At 54.6% G+C, this 27,412-nt stretch overlaps 7 protein-coding genes across 7 annotated transcripts; 3 read left to right on the forward strand and 4 right to left on the reverse strand.

Moving 5' to 3' along the window:
* Positions 1-9,909: 9,909 nt before the first annotated feature.
* GLRG_03015 (3'-5' exonuclease) lies at positions 9,910-11,613 on the reverse strand (the record flags this gene model as incomplete). Its single annotated transcript, XM_008093700.1, has 2 exons — positions 9,910-10,577; positions 10,632-11,613. The coding sequence occupies 2 exons, from the start codon at positions 11,611-11,613 to the stop codon at positions 9,910-9,912; spliced, it is 1,650 nt and encodes a 549-aa protein (XP_008091891.1).
* Positions 11,614-12,191: 578 nt separating this feature from the next.
* Positions 12,192-12,713, forward strand: GLRG_03016 (LSM domain-containing protein; the record flags this gene model as incomplete). Its single annotated transcript, XM_008093701.1, has 6 exons — positions 12,192-12,216; positions 12,267-12,323; positions 12,383-12,421; positions 12,481-12,508; positions 12,561-12,624; positions 12,678-12,713. 6 exons carry the CDS (start codon positions 12,192-12,194, stop codon positions 12,711-12,713), a joined length of 249 nt encoding a protein of 82 aa, XP_008091892.1.
* Positions 12,714-13,199: 486 nt separating this feature from the next.
* GLRG_03017 (uncharacterized protein) lies at positions 13,200-14,145 on the reverse strand (the record flags this gene model as incomplete). The annotated part of the gene is made up of 4 exons (XM_008093702.1): positions 13,200-13,390; positions 13,442-13,552; positions 13,615-13,673; positions 14,129-14,145. The coding sequence occupies 4 exons, from the start codon at positions 14,143-14,145 to the stop codon at positions 13,200-13,202; spliced, it is 378 nt and encodes a 125-aa protein (XP_008091893.1).
* A 725-nt stretch (positions 14,146-14,870) lies between these two features.
* Positions 14,871-17,208, reverse strand: GLRG_03018 (transmembrane amino acid transporter; the record flags this gene model as incomplete). The annotated part of the gene is made up of 2 exons (XM_008093703.1): positions 14,871-15,047; positions 15,100-17,208. The coding sequence occupies 2 exons, from the start codon at positions 17,206-17,208 to the stop codon at positions 14,871-14,873; spliced, it is 2,286 nt and encodes a 761-aa protein (XP_008091894.1).
* A 2,690-nt stretch (positions 17,209-19,898) lies between these two features.
* GLRG_03019 (amino acid permease) lies at positions 19,899-23,894 on the forward strand (the record flags this gene model as incomplete). The annotated part of the gene is made up of 4 exons (XM_008093704.1): positions 19,899-20,073; positions 20,136-21,121; positions 21,180-22,188; positions 22,240-23,894. The coding sequence occupies 4 exons, from the start codon at positions 19,899-19,901 to the stop codon at positions 23,892-23,894; spliced, it is 3,825 nt and encodes a 1,274-aa protein (XP_008091895.1).
* A 449-nt stretch (positions 23,895-24,343) lies between these two features.
* Positions 24,344-25,678, forward strand: GLRG_03020 (uncharacterized protein; the record flags this gene model as incomplete). The annotated part of the gene is made up of 1 exon (XM_008093705.1): positions 24,344-25,678. The coding sequence occupies one exon, from the start codon at positions 24,344-24,346 to the stop codon at positions 25,676-25,678; it is 1,335 nt and encodes a 444-aa protein (XP_008091896.1).
* Positions 25,679-26,299: 621 nt separating this feature from the next.
* On the reverse strand, positions 26,300-26,593 carry GLRG_03021 (uncharacterized protein; the record flags this gene model as incomplete). The annotated part of the gene is made up of 1 exon (XM_008093706.1): positions 26,300-26,593. One exon carries the CDS (start codon positions 26,591-26,593, stop codon positions 26,300-26,302), a length of 294 nt encoding a protein of 97 aa, XP_008091897.1.
* Between the last annotated feature and the right edge of the window lie 819 nt (positions 26,594-27,412).

Below are 27,412 nucleotides of genomic sequence, written 5' to 3' on the forward strand. Positions count from 1 at the left end.
CACACCGAATTATTCGCCTTCACTCATAGCGGGCTGTGCCCCCGAGTGTCGCTCTCCCCCGCCCTACTTATCCAGGAGCCTTGGCATGTTACAGGCATCTTGTCATGCTCAACAACATCGCAAGCAAAAGTCCCTGAATCGTATCTCGGCCACTCTCTGGCCGAGTGGCCATTGATAAGGGAATGCACCGGCTTTGCCGCACAACAGACCCATGAAAGGTCACGTCAACTGCTGTTCGCCCTCCTCTAGGACCCTCCGAGCGGCCGCTCACAACAGGACCCGCGCGAAAAGATCCATTGCTGCAACTAGCTAGACAACCGTGGCTTCTTTTGTCATCACGTAGTGTAGATCTGCTCCTCGACCGAGGCCGCAATGTTTGGGCCACAAGCCGACTGTTGTCAGCAACATACAACATGACAGCGGTCGTCAGTCTACTATAGATCAACAGGAAAACCCTACACAGACGCGACGGTATCGTAACAAGAAATTGACCATGGCCGCGGCCGAGGGGGTTTCTTTTGCAGATGGCCTCGTCGGCAATTGACATTCCTGACTTGCGCCTTCATGGGTTGGTAATCAATGTACGGATACTACTAGGATGTATGTCTGCGAGTGCCAGCCACAATAGCAACTGCAAGCCCCAATTGCAGTGCGATCCGGGGACGCGGGAACCCATTCGTTAATCAGTGCTGCTACAGGTGTAACGAGGAACATCACTATGCAGCGGCAGTTCTTCACCACCGATTTCTTAGTGACGTTTCGCCACAAGGGTCGCTTCCGCTGACATGCTTTTAATATTGTCAACTATTGACAAGGTCTCCTTAGCAAGATCGACGGATTGGATTTGGGATGTGTGGCTGGTTTTCAGTGCGGACCGGAAGCAAGCACCCACTCGGGTTCTTTTGGAGGCAACCATTGCGCCAAAGAAGTTTACCCTTCCGCAAGGTACAAGGCAACTACGTCTCTTGTGCACTTCTGAAGACGGTTTGTTTCAGAGAAATTAAAGATCTTCGCCAAATTTCTCTCGCAAGGGTGCAGAATATACATGATGACAGCTTTTAGGAAGGCCGAAAGCCGAACTACAGCAGGCGAGGCGAAGAGAATATAACCGACTCGCGCGTATTACCCGATCTTGACAAGCGGCTCCGCCAACCACGACCGCCAACCACGAGGGGAGAGACATTGGCGAGCCTAGGCCCATGGCATCTTCAATTCAGATGGAATGGCGGTTGAATATCGGATGGTCGACAGCAACCTCGCAGTGCATACTTCAACCTTCGCCCGGTAGAATCCAATACCCGTGGCGATGACAAAAGGACCACGCTAACAACCGACGAAATTATCGCATGGCCGGCCTTCTAGAAATTTGCAGAGGCTCAGTGGCAGGGTCTGATGCAGGATTCAGGTTGATGTGTGTTACAAGGTGTAGCAACCGACCGACTTCCTCTTCGAGCTTGAACGCCGATTCCATCGTTCTGCCTCTATCTAACCCGGGCCATATTTCGGCCGCCGCGTTGGTACGACCAAAGTTACGCACGTAAGGGCGAGCAGGAGTTCGCTTGAGGAAACGACTCACCAAATGAAGGCCGACGACGCAGGCCGGACGATGATGATTCAAGGTCCATCTCGACAGCGAAAGCTTTCGGATGCCATGCGTCGTCCCTCTATACAAATCCGAGGCGACCAATAACTAGAATCTGACTGAGCACGGAAACATGTGTCTGGGCACTGTGTGGCTCCACCGATTAAGATGCAGGAGCTCTTGACCACACACTTTCCCCGACCACATCACATCGCCCAACCCATTGATTCTGCGCTAATGCCGGCAACTTTCCCCTCCGTATGAAGTCGCATTGGCACCGAGATGGCTTTTGCACGACGTTCGAATGCGTATTCGGGGTGCATGAGGCACCTCGTCGTACCTAGGCAGCATCTTGAGGACTACATGCCTGCTGTGCTCGAACGGCGTTGAAGTGGAACATGTCCACGCTGATATCGTTGTTGCAATCTGGCAACTGCCAGTTTTCGTCAACCTTGAATGTGCAAGGATTCTCAACCTCTGACTCTAATTTTCTTTTTTGAAATTGACGATTACCCTTGATTGAGCAGCCACTTCTTGTCGGTTGGGCGGTGGGCGGAGAGAACACCCTTGCAGGTGCAATGGAGATACGAACTTGCTAATAGTATGTTGGATTGTCCAAGCTATGACAGTAACGTGCAGACACTATCAATTAATGTATGCCCAAGTCAACCCTCATAGAGCAGTAACTAGACATAGTTAATCACACTATGCAATTACAGCAGACGCAACACGGACAGCCACTGTTAGAGCAGGGCAAAGGGGGGGCGTTGATTCCTGCTTGCCCTTCATTTAAGCAAGATCGCTCATCTCAATACACAAAACAGCTGACTGGACGACACCAGGCAAGTCGAGTAGCATGAACGGTTCAAATTCTACGGTAGCGAGCTGCATGGGAAATCCGTGAAAATCGGTCTGGCCAGTCGGCAGATGCCAACGTTGACGGAACCGGCAATATATGCATCCTATTCAGCCTGTACACCACGAAACGAGGTGCCACGAAGGAACCCTCAGATTTGCGGATCATCAACACTCTTTGAGAGCACTACCGCAGCATGAAGCCCGTATATGCTTCGACCTACTTGCCATGTAACCTGGAGACAAGAGGAGGATCTGGAGCATTCGCACCCCCCCTCCCAGCAAGGGCCGGATCGAGTTAGACTCGGCATTCCGCTCCGTCCAGCAGACAATTCTGCCTACATGGGCTAGTCCCCTCCATTTCCCTTACCCCTACCTACCATGGCATGGCATTTTGCTAAGGGACAATGGCTTGCCGCCGAGCGATTTTATGGGAGCCTTCTCCAGCATTTCCGTCATCCTATCCTGTTTTTTCTCCACTCCATCCATAAATCAGGCAGCAGGATAACAACAACAAGTGCGGCCATTACCGAAGTACTAATCAGGGTGGTAGATGTGTTGCTGACCCCTCGGTCATGTTGGATGAAGGTTCTAATGAGCTTTTGGGTACAACCCAGGCCCCCCCGTGTTGCAATGCAATTGGTGTTCCTCTTTGGTCAGCAATCCATGGGTGGTGAATTCACCGAACCCCCCCACTTGTGTAGACTCTCTGCTGGGTTTGGATAGATAGGGGTAATGGGTGTGAACTGCACTTCTCGCTACTCGGCAATACGCCTGCGTCCCAGTTCACTGGATGGCGTTGACGGCCACATGCACCAGGAGAAGAGTTTGGTGTACGCAGGTAGCTAAGGGCCGCGGTTTACTTCCTCCGTGGTGGGGGAACTGGCATCGGAAGGAGAGAGAGAGCAGCCACTCGTGAAGAGAGCCCTGGTCGACAGGGCCTCAAGTAAGACATGACTGACGGCGGCCCGGCACTTGGGTGGAGGCGCCATGATCGTCGGTAGATTGATTATACGCGCTGGTATTTTACGAAAAGGACTGACCTTGATCGAGCCCGGGCTTTGATGCCTTGCCGAATCGATTATGCCCGCTGCCGTCGGGGTTTGAATCCGCCCCGACGACGGTGGACTTGCTGAGGGCATGTCTCTCTCTAGCCTTGGGCGATAAGTGTGTCTGCGACCCAGCCAGCCATTGAGGTAATCATTCCGGTCCCTCTTACGGTATGTGAGGGCGATGCTACGGTGCGGAATTCAGCATCCCTGGGATGACTGTGCCCAAAGAGGCTTCGTAAAGCGAACCACGCTCTCAGTGGCTCCCACAGTTTGATCGGACGCTAGCCGACCACCCTTGCCCATGGACTGGCACTTGCAAGGAACGCAGGCCAAGGAATGAGCCAGGTGTGTATGGTTGGTGGGGGGGGGGGGGGGGGGGGGTAAGCTCTTTGCCTCTTCGCTTCATCGTCGACATTGGCCTTTACGGAGCTCAGTATCACACAAGACGGACGCGGCTCAGGCCATGTTGGTCCTTTGCGGAGACAAGTGTGGCAACCCATCGTATGAGAAAGGGACCGGACACGGAGCCAAGGGCAGGGGCAGCCACCTTCCACATTCATCGGCCCCCAAAGTGACAAAACAAACCCTTAGTGTGAAGATGAGCGGCAGCGGTTGCGATACCAATCCTCGACACTAAGCCTGCTTTAGCCCATCTATTCAACCAATGCTCGCTTAGGCCGGCCGGTCCATGGTTGGACGCCCGGCAAGTGGCGACAGACGACACACGAACAGACGGCCCCGGCCGTTGAACCATTCTTCCCATCGAGTTCCAGCGGCATTCCAAGCCACCTTCTGTTGCAGCTGACCAACCGCCGCCAATCAAGCGTTCCACTCAGGGAGCCTCTCGGGCCCGACTTTTCGGGATCGGCCACTTGCTGCACGGAGCCCTATGCTGGTACGGCTGAGCTGGAGAGATGTTTGTCGTATGTGTTCCGATTTTCCGTCCTGCTGTTGTTGAGGCTGGTCCGTAGTATCATTGCCCCCTTTTCCTACAGGTCCGGAAGAAGACGGTGCCAATTGATTTGATCGGTCGGCCAGAGGAGCCCTGACGGATGATGACCCACTGCCTCCCAGAGAACAGCATCTTGCTACACTACCTTGGGCGTGGCTGTTGGAAGCCAAGCTTCGCTCAGCGGCCAATGGGTGTGCATCTCTGAACCAAACGCCGAGCTTGACTGGGAGATGCGAGGTTGGGCCCAAGATTGTTGGCGTAGCATCGCGGGCGGACAGCGGCTTACTGAGGCACACATATGTCTGTTGGACGAGAAGACGGGTGGAGAGAAAGAGAGAGAGAGAGAAAGAGAGAGGGGCCGACAAATGTGCCCTCGCTTCGTCTAAGAATAGCCGCGCTGGCTGCACATACAACCTTTCCCCCCCCCCAAAGAATCGACAACCGAAATCCTGGAGAGCAGATCCCCGGGCGGACTGGCTGAAGGCCGCGATGACACCCTGGGTCCTATACTTGGGAGCTGTTGACCACCGCCATCACCACCACCACCACCCCCCCTCTTTCCTGAAAATGACGTGGACCCCAAGCGCACGAACCATTCACGGTGCAGCGAGGATGCTCCGTGGTTCTGATTGAAGGGATTTTCTGGTTCCGGCGCTTCCTGCTAGCCAGCACCAACGGACAGATTGGGGGGGGTGACCTGTCAAAGACAAAACCAGCTTTCCCTAGACTATGGGTACCCGATGCTAGGGGGGGTTCATTCCAAGACATTACACGGCCGGCTTCTACTTTAGAGTAGGCTGTCACCGTGCTCTTCGCTCACAGGCTGCTGTGTCGTCCCGTGTGTCTTCCCTGTCCAGCTAACTACCGGTACGATGCTGTTAGCCGCTATACCCCCCCCCCCCCCCCCGTTTCCCATTCCAGCACACTAAAGGGCATCAAGCACGTGTACAAATGTACAAAGGATTAGATAGCACAGCATCCGAACCGCTAGCTTAACCAGCTCAACCATGGTTTTGGAAGGACGTCACCCGTCCCCTAATGCTGATACTAGCGAAGCGAAGCGGAAAAACCTTGGCCATTCGTTCCAAGTCATCGTCCAGACACGAACGGGAGCCCACCAACACAAACTGGGACGCGCTAGCCCCCCTCCAGCACTGTATCGTATCGGTGGCATTGGGTGGTGGTGGTGAGCGTCGGCCGCAACCCAACGCCGAAAAAAACCGGTACTGTACTGTGAGCGGGCGGGCCAACTGATGACTGAAAGCCAGGGTCGGTAAAGAGGCCAAGGGGGAAATTCGGTTCGGTGGTCATCTATGGTTCGCACACCTGCTTCGTTACATGCCATGTGCATGGCGTTGGATTCGCTCAGAGGCAGCCGCCGAAGAAAAAAAAAGGGACCCTGGATTCCGGTTAAGCCGGATGTGGCGTCGATCCCACCCGGCAAGAGAGAGAGAGAGAGAGGGAGCGTTCAAGAGAGAGTTCCCGTCAACTGACTGTCTCGTCTATCGTATGCCATACCGTCCTGTGGTTGACCCATACATAACACATAATACCCCAAGCAGCAAGCCGAATTCTTTTCTTTCTTTCTCCTGGCCCCCTCGTCATGTCAAAACCACCTGCCTCATAGTGAGCAGCTGCCGAGACGCTACTGTGGCATCCTGTTCTTCTAGCGTTAACTGCTGGTGTGCGGCCCAGCTGCAGGACACAGTCAATACCAGCTCAAAAGTCTTGTTACAGCCAAAGAAAAAAAAAAGAAAAAAAAAAGGGATGACCCAATCAAAAGGAACAGATGGTCCCATTGGCTTGTAGTCAGTCACTTCATAGTGCACCACCAGGAATCCCATTTCTCACCAACACCCCACTACAGCTGCTGATTGGGTTGCTCCTTCTTGCTCTAACAAGACTTTTAAGCCGGTACTGTAGAACCAAGGGCAGTCGTTCCTCAACAAGCGACGACCACTCGTCCTCCCTTTGCCAAGGGGTAGACAGTGAAGCACACACACATACACAGTATGCAAGTACGGGGACTCGACGTGCATTCGTCATTATCAACGCATTACTATGTATGTTCTGAGCCCATCCATAAGGCTAACTCGCTACGGCGACGCTTGTCAGGGGGTCGCCATTCTAACCTTTCGGGACCTGGGCGATGCAATATGGCACCACTCTGGCAATTCGGGACCTGGGCGTCCCCCCCCAGTCCGCGGTAGTCGTTCTTATTGGTATGTGCGCTTGTCTGCGGGAAACCCAGTCGCTGCATCCGGGCGCCTCAGGATGAAGTAAAATTGCGATGCCTGGCCAAAGCTGCCTTCCCCGAACCCTTTCTGGGAGCGCCCCCCCCCCCCTTCCCTCTGGATCTCTTTGCGGATATGGGACGGGGCCGATGGCATCGACGGGGTTCCTGGCCCCAGCTCCGTTGCGGCTGTGGGATGAACGGTCAGAAAGTTTTGATCCATCTCCAGGATTGGCTATCGGCACTCGACAAACTGCCTTGCGGAGTCCCGGATTGCCGTGCCATTGCGGTTGAGGGGTGTGGGCTCCTCATAGGTAGTCTGCTGCTGCTTTGAGCCTTTCTCACTGGCTGGTCCTTACTGCCCATCTTCCCTTCGGACCCCATCGACGGCCCGCCACATGTGAGAGAGAGGGGGACCGGTGAGAGACCGAGGGAGGGGAAATGATGGTCCTGCCAACCCGAACTCCTCTCATCCTGACGACCAGTTTTTTCCTTTCCAAGGATCGGTCGGCCATCAACCTGTCCGAGTGGTCGACGCTATGCCTGTGAGATGGAGCCGCAGGTTGGGCGCCTGGGTATGACCGGGGTGCTGGGAGAACCAAGAGAGACACCTCCAACGTTGCTGAGCTCTCCTCTCGGAAATCAACTGGACCATCCAAGACTCCAAGCTACGGCACACCATGCTCAAGTGTAGGCTCTCGAGAGTGCCGTCAACCTATGCGTCTCTGTTGGATTTCCCAGCCAACAGGATAATTTCTCAAAACTAGCGGCTGACATTCATGACCGCTTCTGCCTTGCATCGCGATCAACAGCCGCCATTCCGACCTGTCATCGTGCCTGAGTACACGACCCAGTCTAGAATGCCGAGGCCACCAACAACAAGAGATGGATATCTTCCAATGCGGCTTGCGCATGTACCTCCCTACTTCAACATCTTTCTCTGGAGGGTGTGCTGGACCGCGCCCGTGGTTGCTGAGACGTGAGGAGAGACCTGACGGCCCTCTCTCGCCGCGGAAGTGCATTGCGCATACATGCACCAACGCAGACCCTCCAGCGGCGCGTGTTCGACTGCATGCGCTCTCTCGCCGCCGTTAGGCATCCGCGCCTGCCACTCCCTTCGTCACCAGCGAGTTATGATACGGCTTTTCTTTCCGTCGTTGGCTGGCTTCGAGTCCCGTATTGCCCGTCAACCCAGTGTCGACAACATGCCATCTGCACGCCTCTACGTAGCCTCTGGGCGAGCCTTCATCCGGAAGGTAGAGGGCAGGCAGATCCATACAGCCGGGACCGACCGTTGGAGTGAACACCGTATGGAATGCGCGGATCTGAGGAAAGCCTACGAGAGGCCGAGAAGCAGAGGGGTTGAGGCGCCACCAAAGAGTCCCTTCCAACTGCTTGATCGGAACGCTTTGCCGGCTGCAAAGTTCGAAACAACTTCACATCCCCTCGTACGTGGGCCAGAGGCGCAGCAGGAAGTCGCTAGCAAAGTTGACCAGATGGCAAGTGCTCATTATCTTCGGTCTCCGCAGAGGGCACACTGACAGCGTCCCTGCTGATGGCAAGGGACAAGTCGAACTTGGGTCGTTCACCTACCTTTGCGTCGACAAGCACGTTTGCCACCAGGGCCATGGAGAGAGACCATGACTAGACGAAGAGGGCCTCATTCCCATCTGCCCAGGTAGCTAGCCCCCAGCCGTGACTTTGGCTTCGATCATCCCCCCCCGCGGTAAGTACGCAGGATTCGGTGATGGCCAGGGAACGGGGGACGCATGGCCCAAAGAAGAGCGAGTAGGTGTCGTGGGCTGCGGGCGAAGGAAGAAGCACGCCGGGCGTCCGCTGCACCTCTTGCTGCAGCCATTCCTTCCATGCCTCTCAAGTCCCTAAGGCTAAATCCTTTCTGGGCCTCCCGCCCCTCTTTCCCCAATCCTTGACGCGCAAGAGGGAGGGACGAGAGACGCCTTCGAGCAAATCCTAATCCACCTCCCCCCCCCCCCCCCCCCCCCCCTTCTCAAAGCAGCCATCCCCAAACGAGAAGACAAGACTGGTCAGACAGGAGGAAAAGACGAGGACCTTTGCTCTCGCGGCGCGAACAGACAAAGAAGAGCGAAACGAGGAAGGAGAGGTTGCTTCACTCTGCGGATGGAGATGAGGACGGCCTCTTCTCCCCTCCCTTGGGCCTTGCCTGCGCATTACGTAGCCGCATAAGCGATGGATCGTCAGGCTTTTTTCTTGTCCTTCCCCCCTCTCTCTCTTCTCGTCTTTCTACCTTTCGTCAGGCAGTTTGGGCTTGTCCGGCCAGGGGGGAGAGGCCAGGCCAAGGGGCGAAAGAAGGCTGGCTATACACTGCAGACAAACAACAGGATAAGTTCCGAGGACTTCTATAGCCCATAGAGCTGTCGAAAAAAGACAGCGCTACAAAAGACCGGCTTCGGACGAATGGGCCTAGGTATCTTCAACGCTTTATAACGTCATGTGGGTGAGTTGAGACGATGTGCCGCTCGGAGAGATAGATACACACGCAGATGCTACCTTCTGTCAGCAACGGCCGCAGACTGAAAAAAAAAACTTAAAAAAAACTTTGCTTTTTGGCACTGTAACCTCCTCCTCGTGGCAATCTCTTGTGAATACATGGACGAGCCACATTGCTTTCTCATCCAACGACGAAATGAAGTCTTAGCGTGACGGGTTGGGAAACTTGGCGACACACCCGAACGGGTGCTCCGAAGCCGCCACCATAGAGCCCGGCCTGCTCCCAGAACCACCAGCCAACAGCCCACGCGTCTCGCCCATCAGAGAGCGTCGCCAGGCCCGGGGCTCGCAGCTGAGCGCCCGTCCCAAGTTCGGAGCGGCGCACGGGGGGGGAGACCGTCGACGAGGTTGCGAAGAACGAGGGGGCGCAAGGCGGCGCCCAATGGCTGCTCGTGGAGAGCAGTCCGCGGACTCGTTCTAAAGCCCGTCTACAGGACCTCCGTACCCTCATCGGCCGACGTGGGGTCCGGCACATGGAGCTTGACGCGGCGGTGAAGAACCTGTGGCTAATCGCGGTGTATTGGAAGTGGGCGTTCACGGGTATGGGAGTCTCGTGACGGTAGGGAGCGGTGTCCAAATCGTAACCAATGCGGGTATCTTTATTCCGGTGAATCCAATGCTGAACTAAAAACAACTTCCCCCTTCTCCCTTTCGGCTGATGGACTTGTCACCCCGCCTCCCTCCACGTTATGCGCGTACGCGTCGTTCAAGCCACCGACGACGTGTCGGTGTCGGGCTTGTGAGCCTCCAACGTCAAGGCTTTGTACCTTCCCTGTAGAACATCCTTCGGCAGAAGATGTAGAATCTCGTTCCGCAGCCTCTTCTTGTCGAACGGCAGCTTCTCTAGCTTGATCGCTTCCAGAATGTAGCTCACCACCGTGTTCGTCTGCAGCGGTGGGTCACGCAGGACTTTTGCAATGGCTTCGGGTGTGAGATCCGCATTGTTCCTCCAGATGTAGTATGACCGCACGGCGGACGGCGTGGCGCGTAGAGTCTTGATCGTGGTGCGGTACCTGGCCAGCTGTTCGTCGGCAGCAGCGACTCTGGGGTCTTTCTGGCGTTTCTGGGGAGAAACAGCTGACGCGGACCTGATGCTTTCGGCAATCGACGGTCCTCCGCCTTCAGGCTCTATTTCGAGACTCGCTTTGATGGCCTCGACATGCTTGTATGACAGGGCTGTAGTTGTACCGCGGTCATCGGAATCAATAGCCTCCGCGTTGTCATCTGCCGCTGCGATGAATTGTCCATCCGCAAGCCGGATGGGTCGATTCAGCTCGGCATCGTGCGGCCGTGGCGGGATAGGGTCGAGGCTCTCACGCTTCCCCTCAAGGACGTGGTACAACTGGAACCCGGCATACGCATCTGAGGCGGAGTCTAGATGGAGTTAGGATAAGGCTTATTTCAAAAGACTGCCACAAAACCACTTACACATGATCTGGCTCATGTTGAGGGGCTGTGACCAGTCGCTCGACCGGACGTCAGACCCCTTGAACATGGGCAGGCCTAGGTTTTCTTGGACCAGTGAGGCGAGAGACACTAACCTCTTGTTGATCAGGCCCACCCGCCCATTCGCCGAGTATTTGACAAGTTTATACAGATGACTGAGCTCGAAGATGCCTTTCGTGTCGACGCCCAGGTGGGTCCGCATCCGCGTACAATCCCCCTTGATAGCCACGCCGACCTTCTTCACGTCGGCGTTTTCCATAATCTTACGAAAAGTCGGCGCCTCAAAGTCATTGTTGGGAAATAACGCGATGTGGAAGAGCGCTATCCGGCTCTCGTTGGCGACCTGAATCAGGGAGACATTCTTCTTCGGGCCCGAATCCTTCCTGGCATCTGGGAACCATTCGAGATCAACCCCGAGCACCTTATCGTTCACGAAGTACTGACACACTCTCTCCATCGTGTGCTTGCTTTTGCAGTAGTGGACCTTGACCTTCTTCTCGACGCCATCCTCAGGAGGACCTCGGTAGAGTGTGTATGACCAGAACGACTTCGCAGACTCCTTCGCGGCGCCCTGGGCTTCGCGGAAATCCTTCAGAGAGATCTTGAATTCCAAATTCGTGCACGGAGGCTCTGAAGGCCCTGCAGGCCCCATGTCGGTGCTCACGGCTGCACTCTCGCTTTCCTTTATGACACCGTTCACGACTGATGTAGATGGTTGAGCGATGGGCGTTGTGTCCAACGTCCCTTGGTATTCCGGAGGCGTAGAGAAAGGTGCGTCATCGTCTGATTCGAAAAATTCCTCGTCCGATCTCACTGCTGCATTGGTCTGGTTGGCGGGTGGTCCGGTTGAATGTAGAGAACGTAGCATGTCGACCACCGGGTACGACGTCTCGTCTTGCCTCGCCGGGGCGAACGCAATGCCATGGCGGGGGTTCCAAAGATTGCGGTAGAAGGTGGGATACATGGTCGATTTGCAGCGTCTATGAATCGTAACAGCGTCAGTCAAGAGCGAAGAGTGAACAGAACGGAGAAGCAACGCACATATGGACGAGCGGCTGCAGTAACGAACGGGATTGATATAGTATTGAGCTGCTGAGTCTAGGAAGTCTTATCACGGCCGCTCGCAGGTATCGGAAAGCCAGTGAAGCGCCATATTTGCCATTGGGCATTGGCGCGACAAGTGAAGATGGGATTTTTTTTAGGCAGACGCGTCGTGTAAACGATGGAGGGGGTTCAATTGGAGCAAAGCTGTGAGTAATTAGTGACGCGGAAAGCGGAACCTCAGTGGTAAGGTTGCTTAGTCACCAGCGAGTGGTCGCGCAGTCACCTGACATTGCTATTACGTTCACCCCTCCGTGCCCATGTGTGCGGCGTCCCATCATCTCAAGGCCCGAGAAACGAATTGGCCGCCGACAAGAATCTCGGTACTGAGACCGGTATCAACCCTTTCTGACGAAAATAATCCCGGCGATACCTCACAAAGGAATCTGAAGAGCGGAACTGTTGTATACCTGCCCCAGCAAACGACATTTGAGCGGCAGTATGGCGGCACAACTCCTCCCTCTGGGTGAGTGGGCGAGCCTATATGTCGACGCGCGCAGTAGCTGACCAGCTTAGAACTCATCGACAAGTGTGTCGGCTCGAGAATTTGGGTTGTCATGAAGGGCGACAAGGGTATGGCGGTTCCGTCCGGGCTCATGCGAACCCTGATACTGACTTGATGGGACGGGCAGAGTTCAGTGGCACACTCCTCGGGTTCGATGACTACGTCAGTGAGTGAACCACAAGCTCAATCCAATAACTCATTGTAACATAACTAACGAACTCGTAGACATGGTTTTGGAGGATGTCACAGAATTGTAGGTGGCCACTCTTTGTGAGATGGAGCTACCCCTGCTAAGCCCAGGCCAGCGACTACTCGGGGAATCACACGAAGCTGTCCAAGATTCTTCTGAATGGCAACAACATTTGCATGGTAGTGTTCACGTTATTCTGGCTTCCAGCTTCACAAGACTGACCGGGCAATAGCTGATTCCTGGAGGGGAGGGACCAGTGAACGCATGAGGCACAGTTGGGCAAAAGACAGCATCGGGCTAGAGGCAAACGTCCAGCCTATAAAAAGGTCTCAGGCAGCACATTTGAATCCTACGGAGGACAAGATCTGCCGCGCAGGAGCCATTCGCACGGAACATCCGAACGGAACGCAGTACGAAAGCCGGCTTCGAGGAAACCCAGTAGTCAGCATATTTCACCAAGCAGAACCACGTTCGGACTGGACATAACCTGTCACAGATGTCACAGTAGAGGCCTCAGGGCATAGCGTAGTGATTGACGTAATTCGCAAAGATAAGCTTCTTGTCTGAGAGCCACCTTCTGTCGTCCCAAGGCCGGGAGATAAATCTACGAATGCGAAAACCACTTGACAGTTTTTCCCATGCCAACTTTTGGTATCAGACCGTTATTCCTTAGTGTCCATGTCCGCCCCAAACGCCGACAAAAACAAATCCGATGAGTCGTAAACCCATTCATGGTTCGACAGCAGAGCTCGACTCACTGGCCCTGCTGGTTGGAACGGCCCGCCTCGACCATGCGACGCAGTTCAAATTCACGGGTAAATTCGCGGCTGAGGTGGGACAGGTCCTGCATCAGCTTTTTGATCACCTGGACGAGTGCCTCCTTGGCGGTGATCGAACCATCCGTCTGGACACGAATGAACATCTCAGGAACATTAGGATGAGAGACTTTAGAGACCAGTCAGTTTAGGTGACCCCCAAAGGGATTGTGCAACGCACTCTTGTAACCCGCCATGAGGACGTTCTTGTGCATCTTCAAGTGCTCGGACAAGAGGTTGCCGAGGGTGTGGTCCTCCTTCTTGATTATGAAGTCGGAAGTGTTGGACATGCCTGTACGCTGTTCAGTTCATCCGAGTCGAATACTCACCGCGGCAAGGATTTAAGAGACATACCGGAAAAAACCTTCTCCTCAATCTTCTTCTCGCCATCGGCGAGCAGGAAGAGCTCGAAGCTGGAGACGGGTTAGCGTCAGGGTCCATCATGTCTCTCTTTTCTTTCTTTTCCAAGCTAGGCAACTTCGCACGGGGTGACGGTGGCCTCTGAAGGACGATACATGGCGATTTCTGGTATTCAGAAGTGCTGATGATGATTTGGTGCTTGAGAAAGATGGTGGTTTGAGTCCATGTAGTGATTGCAATGTTTGTGGGAGGGCACAGGTCTGAAGAGGAAATCGAGTAGAGAAACGGAAAGACAAGAAGTCAGGAAGGAACCTGGTCTGGAAAGACCAGAGAGCGCAGACCGTGAAGCCATCGAGAGCCACAGCCAGCCAGGTCCATGAGCAGCCTGACTGACGGGTGCTCTTTCCGTGTCAAGCCACAGCAGCTTAGTAGTACTGACGTCTTGACCTGCTAGACTACATTGTTCCCAATGATCCCGAAGGGTTTCATAATGCCAACTTTGACTTACCGATCAGGGGCGTTCATCTTGGCGAGGTAGAATGTGGAATAGTGAGGTCAAGCGAATGGTGATGTTCGAGGACGAATATAAAGAAGATGCGCAATCATAAACGATTGAAGCACCAGAGAGGTGAGATCCTGGTGGTCTTGTGACTATGCTGGCTCCTTGTGTTGTTCCAGAAATTCGCACTCTTGTTGTGGGTGCGACTTTGATGTACAATGGTACTGTGGGATGACAGATGGTTGGTCAGTGAAGTAGGCAGCGGGTTAAGCGTGCGCGAGGTCGATAGATGAAAGGTGGAAGCCATTAGTGGACCCACTGAGGTGAAGGCAGGTGAGCTGCGCCACATATTTGCAAGCGGGATGTGGCGGTGCACTCGTGTGCCCATGCCAACAGCTACCAGTTAGAAACCATCAAGTTCATGGACCACCAGGCCATTCACCAATCTTTGTTTAGCATGCCCATGTAAGAGTACCACATGTTGTTGTTGTTAGATCAGAGTATTTTGCTACGTATGCACATACAGAACTATAAATGTGGCGATGAGCCGTCTGTTCTTCAGTCTATTTACAAGCCCACGCTCATATGACCAACAAATGCTGTTGAAACCTCTTGAAAGACTGAGAAGAAAAAGAAGAAGAAAACCCGCTGGAATCCATGCAATGACTTCCCAACGCTTTTCGGCTAGCACTTTCATTGTACAGAAAAAATCGGTGATTGTATGCGCTTCTGCACCGGCCTCCTTGCCAGCTTAGTGCCCCCTGCGGTCGCAGTATGCTGGAGGGCTGGGCTCGCTGGAACCGCCAGCCCAGCTGTAGACAGTCAAAGTGGTGGTGTATGCCATGGCGATTAATCCAAAGACACAGAGCACAATGTCAGAAATCTTCCAAAGTTTGTTCTTTGCGACCGCCTTGTAGTGAAGTAGGGGCTGTTTTCTGGTTAGCGAGGGCACATGAAAAGGACATCTCGTCTGCACTGACCGGGTAGATGTAGACAAGGGGAATGCAAGCAAAGTTGCCAACAAGGGCAACAAATTTGTCCAGGTCATCTGCGCCACCCCATGCAATGACTGCACAGAGGATGACAAAGAAGAAGCGGTACAGATTCTTCTGCCACTTGATGTAAGGGTTGTACTTTCCACTCTTGGTGAACAAAGCATTCTCAGTAATTTTAATGGCAGGGAAAAGCTGCAGCGGGATCGACAGCATGATGGCAATGGAGTAGAGAAACTGGACGCTGTTGACCATTTTGTTGTCCTGGGGCATGTTGAGCAACACCACGGTCTCCGTCTTGGATCCGTAGGCGGCGTAGGAGATGGCACCCATACCGATGAAGATGACCGAGATAATAATCATAACCGCTAGCATGACGCCAGGGAACTTCTTGGGGTTCTTCATCGACTCCTGGATGGGAATGATGAGGCCAATCCCTTCAAATGTGAAGATGGCGGTGCCTATGAACAAGGTCCAGTCGTTGCGGTTGAACAAGATTATATCCGACAAACCATTGGTGCTCAAGGTGAGAATGTCGTAGTAGAGCAAATAGGCCAGCCCGAGCAGAATGAAGGCATCCGCAATCAGAGCAGTGAAACTCAGCTTCTCAATGTCTCGCAAAAGAGAGAAGGGCAGGAAGACTAGGACCTGCAGGAGGATCAACCACTTGACGGGAATGTTTGATTTGCAGTCAGACACCGCCAGGATGACGGCCTGCAGATTCTCTGACGTAAAAACCATGTAGGCAGCCACGAATCCGATCTGGCTTATGACGATAGACGAGAGAATAGTGCCCCTCATCCACTTGCCATAGAGGATGCCACCAAGGTCACCAAAAGACCCCTCGACCTTGAGACGAGTCGTGACCAGAAGCACGAAGCAGTAATAGCTCAGCGCAGCCACACCCAGCAAGACAGCGTTGCTGAAGGCCATACCACCATTCAGGTAAGCCCGAGGCAGGAAGAGGACTCCGGTACCAACAAAGGACTTGAGCAACAGGAGCGCGGCGCTCATCGGGCTGTTTTTCCCACTTCCTCCACGTTGTCTCCGTCTCCTTCGGTGACGCGATGGCGTCAGCAGCGCGCTGTCCTCCATGGGCTCTCGATCGTCCTCGCTGTCCTCGCCGCTGTCGTAGTAATCCTCGCCGCCGGAGGAAAAGTATTCGCCAGGCCTGAGCGCCTCGTCGTCTTCTTCCAGCTCCTCACCTGCAAAGTGACCATAGATTGTGAGAAACTCGAGGAAACTGGACGTGAGCAGCCGGGGTTGTGGGCCATCGCTGGCCTCGCCACGCTCGCCGCCATCTCGGACCGTGGAGGGGCTCCTAGCCGCACGACGCAAGTAGTTACGACGGAAACCTCCGGGGACCTTGATGGCGTTGATATCGAGAATATCGGTCTCGGGATCGGGACGGGAGATGCTGAAGCTCTTGCTGCGCTGCACCTTGTTTCGAGCCTCGGCCTCTTCGGTCCACTTGTAGATGCCTCGAGTCACGTCTCCGCCCTGCAGCCGTAAACTCGAGAATTCGTCCTCATTCAGGCCAGTCTCTGTATCGGTATCCGCCGCCTGCTTGCCTTTGACTCCATCGCGCACGCTAGAATCTTCGGAGGTGGCGTCGGTAGGCTGGACCAGGTGCCTCTTGACGACTTCGGGGTCTTCGTAGGCGCCGGCATTGCGAGAGCGGGAGTCGAAGGAGCCGTAGTTGGTCATGGGTGTGCTCGAGAGCTGAGCACCAGCGGCAGCAGGAGACAAAGGCCTTGCCGGGGGAGGAGTGGCAGTGCGCACCGGAGGAGTGCCGTGTCTCGGTGGAGAGGCGCCCAGAGAGTTGGAAAGCGCAGCGGCCAGGGCCGAGACGCCGGGGCCTTGGACGCTTGAAGGCGCAGCACCGGCCAAGGGGGCGAGGCTGGCCGTCTCGCTGTTGTCGCCTAGCCTGCTCGATCCTGGGCCGACGAAGCGGCCTGTCTGCGGAGTGCCATATTGCTGGGACGGGACGGGCGAGGCCAGGCGAGCAGTGGCGTCTGCTCGGGGAAGAGAGCCAAATTGTCGAGAGGGCGAGTCGGCTCTCGGGATGCTGAGCGGATCTCTTGAAGGAGATGCCATGATCCTGTTGGGTGAAGCTGTTGGGGGGACTATCGGATACCAGTCTGGGGAATATCGAGGAGCATCCAAGCACACCGTCACAGGCTCCGATCTGGATCAACAAGAGATAAGAAAAGTTAGCAACGTGTCATGGAAGCGTAAGATAAGATGGAGCCGACGGAGGAACGGAAGCTTATAATGGGAGAAGGTAGCGATCGTTGAAGCACGGAGAGCGTTTACCTGGGACTCGGTTGTAAGACGGCTGACGAGATCAATTGCAGCGCACGGCTCAGTAGGTGTGTGTTTGAAGCTGTTGGTATTACTGGGAACGCGTGATAAGGACGCTTCGTATGCGGGTCGGGTGACCTAATCTGGCAGGTCTATCTGGAGGGCCGGTGGCTCATACTGATAGCGTCAGGTAGATGCACCACACAATCCAGGGTAACTACCGGCCCGGGCTGTTGTGGGTGTAGGGCAGTGCTACCTGGTATCATACCTACCTACCTAAGGGCCTAGGTAGGTACCGACAGGTAGTGTACTGTACTGTACTTATCTAGGTAGCTTACCAAGGTACTTAGGTACGAGTGAGTACCTAGAAGTGTGCCACATGTGCTATGTCTTCTTGCCGAAACCCGCCGCAGGAGCTCTCGGGCTGTTCAGCCTTCCGCCAGGACACCACCGACCGCCATGTTTCTATGCCTGTGTTATCCGACCCAACCCGGCCGAGGTGAGGCGAGGTGAGGTGACCAAACACACTTGGACTCCCGCTGTCACGGGTTCTTTTTCTTTCTCCCACTCTCTCTCTACGTATATATCTCTATGTGTGTGCGTGTGTGTGTGTGTGCGTGTGTGTTGGACTTGATACTCCAGGTATCAGGCGGGCCCAATTCTTCACACCGCGACTTTGACTTGCAAACACCAGCCACCTACCTTCACACGACCATGCTAGGTGTGTAGGATGTTGGCTTGCGGATTTGGCGGGGTCTCTGCCTCCTCGAGTCGGCACATGAGAGAAGGCAATTCTTCAAGACAGGCGGCGTGTGCTTGCTTTTCGGCCATCCTCCGACGGTGCTGGGGTTCATCAAACGCAGAGAAATAGACATGAATCCCCGATCCCACTCGGAATCGACCGAGTATTCCTTCCGTCTTGTTTGCCAGCGCTCCATGGTCACAAGGCCCAGGTTCCAACGGATATTGCCAGCTTAGGTAAGGCAACTAACTGTATGGATTACAGAGGCAAGCGAGCGGCCATTATTGGACTGTATGCACCTTCCGCCTCACTTGTTGCACATGCTACGATGATACGGGAGAAAGAGAAAGAGATAGAGTGGGGGGCACCCCGCGACGAGCCCTCTTCAGCGGCTTTGGAGTGGGGAGAGGCGGGGGCTGCGCGCATGCAGCGGTAGGCGGGAAACCTCCCATGGGCAAGACAGACAGACAGACGGAGACACACACCCCTTCGCATTTGGTATTGAAACCCTCATCGAGTCATGGACGACGGTGTGGATAGATAGGTATTAGACAGCCTCATACCAGATAAGCCACGCCATGCATGCCACACCACGCCACGCCGCACCCATGCCTGCCACGGTAACGCCAGCCAATATTCCGGACCGGTATCGTCGATCTACTTGAAATCTGTCAAATGACGGGGTTTCTTTTTCCTATTTTAGAGCAGTGGTCTGGCAGCCAGCCCTGTCAAGTATCGGACGAAGCAACATCGAGCCGGACTGTCGGCGTTTGAGAAGTACTTATTCTCCTTGTCGCTCTTGTTCTCGCGTTGACCAGTGATGTCCACTCATGACGATGAGACGACATTGTCATGAAAGCTGTCGCACAAACCTTGTCCAGCCCATTGCTGCACAAAATCACACATCGATTCCGCCGAGTCTACCTACCAGTCTTTTGACACAAGGTACGGTAGGTGGGTGGATAGCGAACCCACCGCCATCACCAACCATGTGTACTATACAGTTCTGTACTGCCTGCCTACCTGGTCCGAGCTGTCGTTCGCTGCCAGATGACGTCGGTCTGGCTTCTTCCTTCGGGCTTTGTCGCCTGCATCTTGCTGCATCTCGTTGCATCTTTGAATCTTGAAGCTTGGTGGTGTGGGTGGATCACCAGTAATACGGCACGACCGACTGGAGCATATCGCAACTTTCCAATCGGCACGCGGGGTAATAATGGAGAGGCTTGCTTGCATTGGATCGGCTCCCAGGCGTCCCCTCGCTCGCAGAAACCGTGAACCCTGAAAACGAGACGGTAAGAAAGGACGCGAGACATGCGCCGGGCCAGCTAAATGCCTGTGCGGCCCGCCCATACTTCAGTTAGGCAATCCTCCTACTGGCCGCCATGATCAACCACCGCCGTCGTTCAACCACACTTGGACGCTTCTGGGAACTGTTCGAATCAACCCGAAGCCATCATTGCAAACTGCTGCAATTGCGCGCGGGGATTTATATACCGAGACTCTCCCACCTGAAGACTCCCTCGTCCAATCTAATTTCGCATCAGTGTTCCTTCTCCTCCCTGTCGACTCTTTGCTGTTGTTCGACCAAGGGCTAGGTAATCAACCCAACAAGAGAGAGAAAGAGAGCGAGAGAGCGTGGCGGCGGCGTCTTTTTTGGTTTTCTTTCCCCCTTCTGGTGAGAGTTTCGCAGTGCTGTGCCTAACCGAGGACGGCCCCCTTTCCGCGCAACGCGCCCTCCACCATGGGTGGTGACGACAGACGAGAGTGTCTCTCCGGCATGGAGCAGGCCAGCAGGAAATCCAAGCTGGGAGTCGTGTCAGGCGTTTACATACCCGTCTGCCTCAATATCTTCAGCATCCTCATGTTCCTTCGTTTCGGCTGGATTCTCGGCCAGGTCGGGCTCTTGGGCATGCTTGGTTCGTCGGCTAATAGCACAGACGCCCTTCACTCTCTCACCGCGCACTAACACGAACCCTAGGATTACTGGTCACGGCCTACGTTGTAGACTTCTTGACGACTCTCTCGTTGTCTGCCATAGCTTCAAACGGCGAGGTCAAGGGTGGTGGCGCCTACTATGTCATCTCAAGATCTCTCGGCCCCGAGTTCGGCGGTTCTATTGGGGTGCTGTTCTACCTTGCTCAGGTTCTCAATACTGCCCTCAACGTTGTTGGTCTGGTTGACTGCATCAAAATGAATATCGGAGACTCGTTTCCACATGGATACTGGACTGTCTTCCTTCTACAAGCCTTGGCCTTGCTGCTCTGCGCTGGATTGTGCTTGGCCGGAAGCGGCATATTTGCCAAGGCCAGCAATGCGTTACTCGTCGTACTCACACTTGCCATCGTCAGCATCCCAATATCTGCCGCCTTCAGATCACCCTTCCACGATCCTGAGCTCGGCGTGCGCTTCACTGGCTTTAGCATTGAAACGCTAGTCGACAACTTTGCCCCTCACACGAGGAGCAAGTCGTACAAGGGACTCGAGACTTTTCGGGAGGTCTTCGCCATCCTGTTTCCCGCAACGTCGGGCATCTTCGCAGGGGCTTCAATGTCGGGAGATTTGCATAACCCCAGCAAAGATATCCCAAAGGGGACTCTCTGGGCCATGATGACCACCTTCATCGCGTACCTGATTGTAGTCTTCTCCATGGCTGCCACCACGACACATGCCTCCTTTCTCAACAACACCAACATCATTTCGGTCACAAGCCTGTCAATGCCGCTGATCCTTGCTGGAGAGTGCGCCGTCACCTTCTTTTCTGCCGTAATGGGACTGATAGGGGCTGCCAAACTCATGCAAGCATTAGCCAGGGACAAGTTGCTCCCCGGCCTGTTGCCTTTTTCACGGGGCACAAGAAAGAACGACGAGCCGGTCCAAGCCATTGTTCTGACGTATGCCCTTGCTCAAATTGCCATGTTCGCCAATCTGAACCAGATCGCAACTCTCATCTCTATGGGATATCAGGTAATTTGACATTTCCCTCGAACCCGAGCTGGATTCCTGAGAAGCTGACGTTCATTAGATGACCTTCTTTGTCATGAATCTAGCATGTTTCCTACTCAAGATAGGATCGGCCCCCAACTTCAGGCCCGCTTTCAAGTTCTTCAGCTGGGAGACGGCCTTCGCCGGGAGTATCTTATCTGCGGCAGCTATGTTCTTCGTCGACCAAACCTACGCGGCCACTGCCGTCTGTCTGCTCATCTTTCTCTTCTCCCTGATCCATTATCTTAGCCCACCGAAGCGATGGGGCGATGTTTCGCAGAACCTCATCTATCATCAGGTGAGGAAGTACCTCTTGCGACTACGACCCGAGCACATCAAGTTCTGGAGGCCACAGATCATCCTGCTCGTCAACAATCCGAGGAGGCAAACCCGACTGATCCAGTTTTGCAACTCCGTCAAAAAGGGCGGTCTGTACATACTCGGCCATGTCATTGTGACCGACGACTTCAGCAGCGGCGTTCATGAAGCGAGACTCCAGCAGGCGGCGTGGACCAAGTATATCTCGGAATTCTCCCGCATCAAGGCATTCGTACAGCTTACAATGTCTCCTTCCATCACCTGGGGCATCCGAAACTTGATTCTGTCAGCCGGCCTGGGAGGTATGCGCCCGAACATTGCCGTCATGGGATTCTACAACATGGACGAACTCCGGAACTCGCGTCCTTCGGTTAAGGTCCCCAAGCCTCCGGGATTCGTCAATTACAATCCCCCCCATCCACCAAAAGCCAAGGAACGACCTGCGCGGAGGAAGCGAGGTGACACATCGGCACGCCTGATGGACAGCTTTCTTCCTACGGACGTCATCAAAACCGAGGACCAGATGAGCGTGACCAGTTACATGACAATTTTAGAAGACTTGGCTTTGAGGCATAAGCTCAACGTCGCAATCGGCAAGGGCTTTGAGGAGCTGGAAACCCCGCGTAAGGACAAGGCCAACAGCAAGAAATACATTGACCTTTGGCCGATTCAGATGTCGGCAGAGGTCCTATCAGATGGGAAAAGCGTTCTTACGACTAACTTTGATACGTGTATGGCAACAGTCCTGTGGCTATGTTGGGAGATCGCTGACGCATTCGCAGATACTTTGATTCTCCAGCTCGGCTACATCCTCTCCAGCGTTCCCACGTGGCACCGAGTCTACAGCATTCGCGTTGTGGTGTTCGTGGAATACGAGAGTGAGGTTGGAGAAGAGAGGGCCCGCGTCAAGGCATTACTTGACAAGCTGAGGATTGAGGCCGAGGTCATAGTCTTTTGGCTGGCTTCTGGACATCTGAACACCTACGAGCTGATCATCAATGGGCAGTCCAATGACATTGAATCCCAAATCATGGTACACGACCTCCTCAGAGACGAAGAATGGTGGGATGATCTCCAAAGATTTCGGGGCCGGGAGCCTAACCTGGACTCCACCGAAGAGCTCACGTCTTTCGCAAATATCATCGGGTCCACGGCAGGACGCCCTGGTGTATTCAACCCGCATATACCTTTGGAGGATATCGAAAGTGGACGACGGCCAAGTCTGATGCACTTTGGAGAGATCCCCAGAAAGCCGACGGTATCCAACCTTTCCCGGCTTGGCGTCAGTGTTGGAATTCACACGTCTCATCTCGGAGATGAAGTCTTTGAGGAAGAGTCCAACTCCGATGGTGAAATTAGCGAGCAGGAACAGCCGCCGTCCTGCCTGGATTCCGATTCCGAATTCGAAAACGGCGGCAGCGAGTACAGCGACGACGAAATGCCCGACATCGAGGCTACGCGGCGCCCGTTGCTGGTGGCACGAGGACGTGGGCGAAGCCAGAGCGAAGACTTGCTCACCGGATCGGCCAAGCATCAGCGTGGCGTGTCCAGCAAGAGCGCCGCACCGGCTACGAACACGTACGGTACGATGGTGTCACAAGCCAGGACTGAAGGACAGTTGGGACCAAGCCACGTGGTGCCTGTCGACAGTGCGTCGGTACCCCCCACTCCGACCGAACGGCCTCTGCTAGATCGCAACAGCACTGCCCGTTCTATGGGCGGTTTTCGGTCAACTGGCGTCAACACATTCTCCGATATGACCCAAGGAAGCGCCTCTGGATACGCAACTCCTGCAAGGCCGACTCTCTCTCGTCAGTCGTCCGCGGTACGCTTCTCCAGCCGGCCGATGCCAGAGACGAGAACAGATGTCGAGGGCACTTCTGGGCCGACGATCATGTTTGCGGACACTACAGAAGAGGAGACGCCGAGAGCGGAACAACCCGCATTCTCTCGCCAATCCTCTACAGGACGGTTCTCTAATCGCCCAGTGCCCGAGATGACGGTGGCCGTGCCCGAAGAGTCTGAGCTCACCAGCACGTTTGCGGAAGCCTCGAGTAAGTCCCACAAAGCTTCCGCCGCATCCGCCACCGACCCTGGCTATGTGCACATGGACATGGCGGAACTTGTGGGGCGATACAGGCTAGACTCGAGGGCTGACGGTAATGGAGAGGGGTCGCCTTACTCAACACAAGGCATTGCACTTTCGTTCAACGATTTGCCGTCTCGGGCGCAGCATGTCATCCTCAATGAGCTCATGCGGCAGAACAGCAAAGACACGGCAGTATTATTCACCACCTTGCCTGTGCCCACCGAGGGAACATGCCAGGATGAGCAGGCAAGCATTCGGTACCTGTCGGATATTGAAGTCCTGTGTCACGAGCTCCCACCAGCCATGTTGGTCCTGAGTAACAACATGACTGTCACGGTTGGGCTCTAATAAGCCGTAGGGTGGAAATGTCTCGAATCCTGCGAGGGGCAAACATGGTCAGATCAGGCTACGCGGGGGCGGTTCATACTTTGGCGTTTATTCCCTACCCTCCCTTGAGGGTCAACTTGGGGCGGGGATTACCATCCGGACAAAGGAATGTGGTGGTAAACTTTGCTGGAGGTGCCACATTCCTCCACGTCTTTGGCCGAAATGAGAAGCTATCAGGCCAAGCATTCTTTGTCTCCGACCCTCCGTCAGCTGCCGAACCATGATGGCTTTTCACTTGCGGTCTTTACAAAGGGTTTCCCTCGACGGTGCATGAGCAGCCCAAACCTTCACCCTTAGAATTTTTGGCCTTTGCAGGAAGACTTTACCCGTGAGTCTTTGGAGTCATGGACATTAAATCCACCGTCCCGTCGGCGCTGCCTCCCTCGTGGGAAATCCCGCAAACAGTCAACATGAACGATCACGGGAGGAAGTTGAGCTGGACCGCGCAGCTGTCACCATACCTTCGGGGTCTTAAGATGAAGAACATTATGCCTTCTCCGAAACCTTCCAAATCGCCAAAGTCGCCAAAGCCGCCGAGAAACTTCCGTGAGGATGACTCGGGTTTCCGAATCACCCACACGCCCGACAGGCCAGAACGTCCAATCTCGAGGACGGCGATACCAACCGATGAACAGTGCATGGAATTCCTCATGTCTTTGCAGAGGCAGGAGGAACATCGAAGAGGCAGCACCAAGAGTGGTCTCAAGATGTGGCCAAATTCCCAAGAGGACGACCCTGAAGACCGCAGGTATCTCCGGAGCGTAAGGGTCGAGAGCGTGCAATTCGAGGAGGCACGACTCGCCAGGACAAATTCGTTTGGCCCGGCCAGGGTGGTGGACGTCGGTAGAAGCTCGACCAAATCAACGCTGGCAACACCCGGCGTCAGCGACAAAGGGGAGGAGGAGGAGGGTGACGAAGACGACGACGACGACGATAACGAGTCGATCGTCGAGCCCAAAAGATGTACAGACGCAGCTCTCTCTCCGCCACCTACTTTGTACCGCAATAAACCATATCTCGAGGTTCATACGCCAAGAGCCAACACTTCACGCTGGTCCGATGACAGCCTCGAATCTCGATTATCGTCAAGAGAGCACGACTCCCCTTGTGTACAGCGGTGCCAGCGGGTAACCCTCCGATCATCGACTGAGGCATCGTCGTCGCCTACCGTCTTTGGCGATGACTCGATGGAGCCTTCCACACCGTCGCCGCTGACGCCGGTAAAGATCCGACCCGCAACACCGTTCACCGATTCTCAACTCCGGGCCGAGACTGACCCAATTACCCCTCCGCCATCAGACCAAGTCGCTCACCTGATGCACATCAGCCCGGAACCGGTGCCGCGGGAGTACTCATGGCGGTCGTCTAGAGACACAGTCCTCAACGCCGAGGCTCCGGCATCCAAGGCCTCGGCTTGGCTACCCGAGCCGTGGCCTAGAGAAGAGGTCAAAAATCAGAAGCAAGGTAGTGAGCCGGAGGTCTACGGCGACTGGGCGGATTACTATTTTGAGGACGGCAACTTTTGGGACGGGTACTCGGAAGAAGACGACACGAGGGTAGAAGGAGAAAGCGATGCGGACGATGAACGAAATGAGCACGGTACCGACGAGGAAGATCAAAAAGAGGAGAAAGAGGAGGACCAAAAGGGCAGGCGTCAAGCCGATGGAGAGGTATACCCGCGGTACGAGAGCTTCATCGAGGACTATAAGAAGAACATTATGAGTATCACGGTTACGGAGGCGTAGGCGCAGGCTCGGTTTCTGCTGGGTTTATGTTGCTTCCTGTCCTTTTGAGGCGTTCATCGGTTAGATATGATATCTCATTCCTTTTAGGGAGTCGTTGGTCGTGGCTTTGTAACATCACTCTACCGTTTTGTTTTGTTTTTCTGGTTGCGATTACCCATCATCTTTCTGTTCTTGTCGGATTCACCATCACTTTTTGGTCAGTCTCAACGGCGTCACTCGCATATATCTCTTTGGTACCCTCTCCCTTCTGAGTCGGCAACGCTGGACCAGAAGAAGTAGGTGAAGCAAACACGAGGTCAATTTCGTTTCCATCTTGGTGGTTAAACTTGCAATTACACTGACGAGACGTGACGGGACCCCGTTGGCATGCTGGCTCCGAGACATGGCATCCTGCGCCGTGGGATAACAAGATTATCTGCCGGCAGTATAGAGTAAACACCGGAACAGTAGCCCCTGATGTCTTTCCTTGGCACACATTCCGGCGCAAACCCCCTAGCAGCCCATCAGAAACTATTTCTTCCAAGGTTTTCTGTCGAGGCCGTGGCAGGGTCTGCGGTAGTCGTTCATTTTCCGTCCGGGGAGAGAGCTGGCCCCCTTCCCTCCCCTTCCCTTCCTTCCTGCTCAAGGCCTGGGCTTCTCCTCGTCTTTCCAGTCGGGCGGGCCGTCGATGCCGGGGCGACAGGCGACGCGGGAGAAATCGCTGTTCTGGCGAAAGTCGCCGCAGCCGGCCAGGCTCTTGCCCTGCCTCCAGGCCTCGTCACAGATGCGCCAGCGCTCGAGGCCGACGCGGCATACGTTGTGGTCCGGGTAGTCGCAGCACATCCGACGCAGCCTCCTCCAATGGCCCGCGCCGGCGTCGACGGCGCCCAAGAGGGCGCCGAGGAGCAGGATCACATGAGCCATGGGGATGCGCATCTTTGGCGGTCGAGGATCGGGGTTTGTTTGGAGGGTGCGTTGGGTGCGAAGAAGTCCTTGAAATTATTGTGGTAGTGGTTGGTTTGCTTGTAGTGTGGTGTGTGAGTCAATGGTGGTGATGATGATGATGATGATGATGATGATGCCCGGAAGGAAAATAGATGGGGACTGTAATATCTCTTCTATATTATACATGGCGATTCGGGTAACGGAGTTAGGTTGATTGTTTTATTGTTCCTGATTCGACCTGTTCGCTGTCCATCACGGTATCGAGGCTTCTCAAGCTCCATGGACCCGCCCGAGCATCTTGAAATGGACATCACGGTCCTCCTCCCCGTACAAAAACGTCCTGTGCACACAGGATAATTCAGTCCTGCCCCGTAAAGCCCAGGTTCTCTGCGGTCGGCCTTGGTCGCGTAGGCTCTTTGTGGTTTGAAGTCATCGCCGACGTTGGCAAGGTTCGCTGGTCTAAGTTTCTTGTCGGAAGAAAAACCCGAGTGTCTTTCTCGATCGGCACTCCAAGCCGAACCCGCCGCTTTTTAACTTGGTGCTAGTGTTTTGATTGAAGGATGACGTGAGTTTGACCGACTAATCCTTAGATGTGTGTTATCACTTACAGCCGGTATGCCAGAAGAGCCGGGAACAATCCCCCGTAATATCCTTTTCTCCACATATCAACTGATTTGTACATGAAGAGAGCGACGGTATTCTAGCTCGAGATGATGTGAATAATGCTTCTCCCGAATTAGATCATTGGACTTGGCTCGAGACCGATCACCGAACACCGTCTCATTTGCAAGTGTGGCCCAAGCGTGAACC

Source organism: Colletotrichum graminicola (assembly GCF_000149035.1).
Source record: "Colletotrichum graminicola M1.001 genomic scaffold supercont1.9, whole genome shotgun sequence".
Classification (NCBI taxonomy): Eukaryota; Fungi; Ascomycota; class Sordariomycetes; order Glomerellales; family Glomerellaceae; genus Colletotrichum; species Colletotrichum graminicola.